Source organism: Haematobia irritans, chromosome 2 (assembly GCF_050003625.1).
Source record: "Haematobia irritans isolate KBUSLIRL chromosome 2, ASM5000362v1, whole genome shotgun sequence".
Taxonomy (NCBI): domain Eukaryota; kingdom Metazoa; phylum Arthropoda; class Insecta; order Diptera; family Muscidae; genus Haematobia; species Haematobia irritans.
The window spans coordinates 134,464,489-134,469,751 of NC_134398.1; the positions used below are offsets into that span (position 1 = coordinate 134,464,489).

At 34.3% G+C, this 5,263-nt stretch overlaps 1 protein-coding gene across 1 annotated transcript; it reads right to left on the reverse strand.

The window, feature by feature from the left end:
- Nucleotides 1-344: 344 nt before the first annotated feature.
- UK114 (reactive intermediate imine deaminase A homolog UK114) lies at nt 345-4,226 on the reverse strand. The gene is made up of 3 exons (XM_075296202.1): nt 4,050-4,226; nt 1,093-1,322; nt 345-552 (listed from the first exon to the last, which is right to left on the reverse strand). Exons 1-3 carry the CDS (start codon nt 4,112-4,114, stop codon nt 428-430), a joined length of 420 nt encoding a protein of 139 aa, XP_075152317.1. The 5' UTR covers nt 4,115-4,226; the 3' UTR covers nt 345-427.
- Nucleotides 4,227-5,263: the final 1,037 nt, after the last annotated feature.

Genomic DNA, 5,263 nt, shown 5'->3' on the forward strand with positions numbered 1-5,263 from the left:
TGTAACTACATTAAGAATCGAGATCATTTCTATTTTAGAAAAAATTTTGTTCTTTCAATATTTAAATTATAAAAAAAAAAATAAATAAAAAAGACAAATGTTTTCTAAAGGCAATATTTCTAGCAGGCACATTTTTTCGCAGATACCCTGACCACTCTGTGGTTTAGGGTGCTGTGCCAATAATTTTGTGTGGCACTGTATATAATCTTGAACCCTACCGGATTCAGATATGGGTTGGAACCATGTACTCTGATATGTTGCAATTGAAATGATTAGTTTATTAAACACCCATTCTAGTGCTCTAAACACCAAGAATATTGAATTTCATAAATAAACAGTGAAAGTTTTCTTTTAAATAACTATTTTGTATTTTCAATAATTTAATCGATTACAATTTCGAGATAGCATTATCGGTGGATACATCCAGTCAATCAGCGGCTGTGACAGTTTTGACAGCACCTGTCATTGCAATCGATTCAATTTCAACCAAAGCATTCATAGGTAGGTGAGCTACTTGGAAACAACTGCGAGCGGGGAATTCTTTGGTGAAAACTGAAAAGAGAGAGAGAGAGAGAGAAAGCAACACATATAGGCAATTAGAAACAGATAACTCAATCTGTGGTGAATTTCTTATAAAACTTTGCAGAGAAAGAGAGCGAGTGAGAGAGATACATTTCAATTAACAGAATGTTAATGGAAAAGTACTTATACGATGTTTACTGATAAAATATCAAAAATTAGTTGGTCAAATAACCCAATCATATAAGCAAACTGTTTAACAAGCTCTTTTAAAGATTTCAATGAGGTGATAAGAACACTTTAGGTTGTCATAACAGGTTCTATCAATAAATTTATAACTTGTCAATTGTAGCAGTTAAATAACGATTAGGCATAACTATATCGATAGAAATGTGCTTGGATAACTATCAAAAATTAAACATTTTAATGTTAAGTTGATTTGTATTATGTGTATGTGAGAAAATTAAATTTCTTTGCAAAAATAATGTTGTTTTTAAATACATTTTCATTGTCATTTTGCGATATATGTTTCATTCCAATATTACTTTTACTATTTTATTTCGATCCACTTACCCTTTTTATATACTTCATTGACGGCACCAAAATCGTTAAGATCCTTCAAAAAGATTGTATTCTTTATGACTTTATCGACACCAGAATCGGCTGCAACAAGTACAGCTTGTAGATTTTTCAAGGCCATTTCAGCTTGTTCAGCAGCACCTCCTGGCACCAATTGCATGGTGTTCTTGTCTAAACCCAAACATCCCGAAACATAAACAGTGCGATCTGCTACAACAGCTTGGCTTTAGTTAGAGTACAGATCGGCGAGGGGAAGGCGAATAAAATATTATGTAGCATCAAGAAAAGAGACAAGAATAAAAGATAAATATGTTTGTTATTTTAGTTTGTAAGAGTGTTGATCTCATTAACGAGGTAGGATTGATACAGAGAAACGCAAAAATAAAAGGGTTTATTCATTAAAAAATATGACTAACAGAGATTAGGTGAACTGCTTTTGGTAATACAATTTTTACTACATTATGGACATAATTATTAAGTGAAATTGTTTCAGAGAAACATATACACGGCCTTAAGTTGGGCCGGACCGAATCTTAATACCCATCGCCATTAATCAAAGATATTTTTTCCTCTCAAAACTAATCGTCGTAACGGTTTACTGGAAAATAAATAGAATTTCGGGCGGTTTGATGACTGAAATAAAGACGCCCAAGAATCCAAATCTTAAGATGGGTTTATATGGTTGCTATGCCAAAACACGGACCGTTATACATAATATGCGCACACTTATTTACGGATCTAAAATGCCTTTAGAGTTGAAGTTTCAAGCAAATCGGTTAAAAATTGCGATTTCTAGAAGCCCAAGAAGTCAAGTCGGGAGATTGGTCATATGGGGGCTAAAAAAACATTGGGACGTTTCTTGTAGCCTAGGAATTCACATCGGAACATGAACCTATACAAACCATATTTGGCGCACTTATTTGTGGATCTACAATACCTCTACATTTTGAATTGCAGACAAATCGGATAAAGTATGCAGTGTCTAGAAGCCAAAGAAATAAAATCCGGATATCGGTCTATATGGGGGCTATGCCAAAACATGGCACGATGCACATCGTATTCAGTGCACTTGTTTAGGGTCTATGAGCTAAGTAAAATCGGGAAATTGGGACTATACAAAACACAAGTATCCCCACGTTTTGAATTTCATACAAATCGGATACAAATTGCGTGGTCTATATGCTCAAGACCCAAATCGGGGGCAAATTATTATACCGTTTTCGGAAAGCCCTCAAGATTTTAGAGTCAACTGGACTCTAGCACAGAAACTAACTGCGTTCTATTTTTGGTCAAAGCTAAGGAACTTTCTTTTTATAGACAAGTGTGGACGATTGCGAAATCTTTTAGAGAAGTTTGAAACTTTTGAATGTAAAACGGAAATTCTAGCCATTCCATCGTAGAAACTCTGAAGGAGATCGGATTGCAAATGGGCCATATCGGACCACTTTTGGATATATCCCTATACCCTCAAAAAAAAAAAATCGCTACTGTAACATATACCCCAAACACATTTTGCTTGAAGCATGTATATTTTCAGGATTGGTCCAAACAAAATATTAATTGTATTTCTCAAACATATTATGTTTCACCTTAGATATACACTGGTAGAAAAAAAATTTAATGAAATTTTCTTTGCGTATACATATTTTTAAGGCGACCATTGGTTACTTCCATTCTTTTATTTGCAACATACTCTCTAGGTCTCTCTTTATAAACACATATATGTTCATAGGATATTTCTAAATTAATATATGTTTGCATCCAGGCATACTATAATAAAAAAAATTATGTCCCAAACATAATGTGTTCTAACATATTAACATATATGTCCCAAACATTTTATGCTAGTTTATGAACATTGTATGGTTGCACTTAAAAATAGTGTGCTTAAAAATTTTAATTCCTAACATATAATTTTTACACCTAAAGATATGAAAAACAGTCTTTTTCATCCGTGTAATATAAACCGACCGAATTTGACCTCCGGAGGAGTAAATTGGATCCGAACGGTTGAAATTTGGTATGCCTCTCTAAAGGAAGGATGAACTAACGCGTGCGAAAATTAAACTAAATTGTACTTCAAATTTTCAACAAAGCGTCGTTAAATCCAAGAAAATTTAATGCCCTGGTGAACATTTTAACTGCAATTCTCGAAATTACACCCATTCATAGAAGAAAAAATGAACTAAAAGTTAGAAACAGAATCATTGGCCGCAAATCATGATGACTTTTACCATACAGAAGTTCATTCTTACTATGTTTGGGAATCGGATATTTTCTTATGTTTTAGTTCATGTTGAACTTATGTATACGGTCATTGAACTTTATACCCATGTTTAGTTCATAAAATGTTTAAGACAAATTTTGCAAAAAAATAATAAAATGTAACTACAAGCAATAATTTTTATGCTATAAAAATAAGTAAAAATTAGCGTTGGTTTAACTAGTATGTATGTTGTCATTTACATTCAATATGAAATCTTTTCGGATCCACAATATTGCAATGTGTTACTAGTATGGAGGAGGTTGCAGAAATCCATTGAGATTTATAGGGAATCATATTCTTGCAATGCCTTGACTTGACCTTGACTTTCACACATGCACGTTGCTCTTGACTTTCGCACCTACCCTCGTTTACATTTGCAACGAGGTGATCCCATGCAAACAAAACAAATGTACGCTGTCCCCTTGAATAATAGTTTCCAATCATAAATACATTAAACAACCATTCATTGTGTTACTTGCAATCATATGCGATGATACATTGTTTCATTCCCAAAGGAGCCAGCCCTAGTCAACCCAATCCATTTTTTTAAATGCGTGGAGCTCTGCTGTGGATGTTTGCGGCAAGGAAAAAAAACACACCCACCTCCTCCTCACATTAGGGCGTATAGAATGGCCCACCCTGCAAGGAAGAATGACTGATAATGTACAAGCTAGAAGGAACTTACTTGTATGGTGCTACTGGTTTGGCAGCATTGCTGGTGCTAATCAATTTTCTGATCAATGTTGTCATTGTTGTTGTACAATAAATAGATCTTCTTCGCTTTTGTGTTTAATGAACTGCGAAATTGCCGCACGGTGTGTTCTACACTTGTCAAACGTTCTACGTGAACTGTTTAGTGGGGATTTCATGCAAAGTGATGACTTGAGTTTGTTTTTCAGCTTTGCTCTGCTTGCGTTTGTTTGAAATATTCTTCACCCATGTGGACTGTTGTTGTTTTTGTTCGTCATGGAGCTCGTTTGAGATTATTAATGATTCTCCACTTATCAGTTATTTTATTGTAATTGTTGTTGTTACTCACATTTCTTAGACTCTTGCTTGAGTTTATGATCGACCGGCGGACCGGTGGATTTTCTCAGTTCTCTGTTGTTGATAAATTCACCACAGTCTCTGCACAGTTGGTGGGGTTGCGTTGATGTCGTTTTGTGTTTGTTGCTATTGCCGATGATTTGAGAGCTTTTAGCATTATCACTCAAGGGGTCATTTTTCGTTCTCCAACGATTACATATGCGTATGCATGTGAATGTGTGTTCTTGTGTACATTGCATATTATCAATTATACCTTTCAAACTGAGAAATATTTGAAATAAATTCACTTGTTTTGTAAACGGCAGGGGCGTATCGCATAAAAGTGGGTGTAGGAGATTTTCCTCTTGAAGAAAAACTATTTTTCGCTGTAAAAATGTGGAAAAATAAATTTTTCGTTCCCATATAAACTTTGGAATTATGTCTGTGTGATAACAAACGGAATATATGATAGGGTAGCTGATGCGAATTATTGCCAAGTCAAATTACCTTATTATATCTTTTTGTGTGAAAATAGTTTGCATAGAATAATTGCGGAATTAATCTAATTTTAAAAATTAATTATTTTTTATTGCATAAGTTGGCCTCTGACCTTGACTATTACTCTGAGTTGGTCAAAAATCGCAAAAAATGGGAATCCACTATAAAAAATTGATTTATTTTAGAAAATTGTAATTACAATATACATTTAACACAAAAGTGATCCTTTAGGGCATCTATGTTAAAGCCTAATTATACCCTAAACCACATAGTGGTCTGCCAAAAATGTGCCTACCAGAAATATTGATTTTAGACCCCATAAAATATATACCGATCGACTCAGAACCACCTCCTGAGTCGATCTAACGCTGGGTG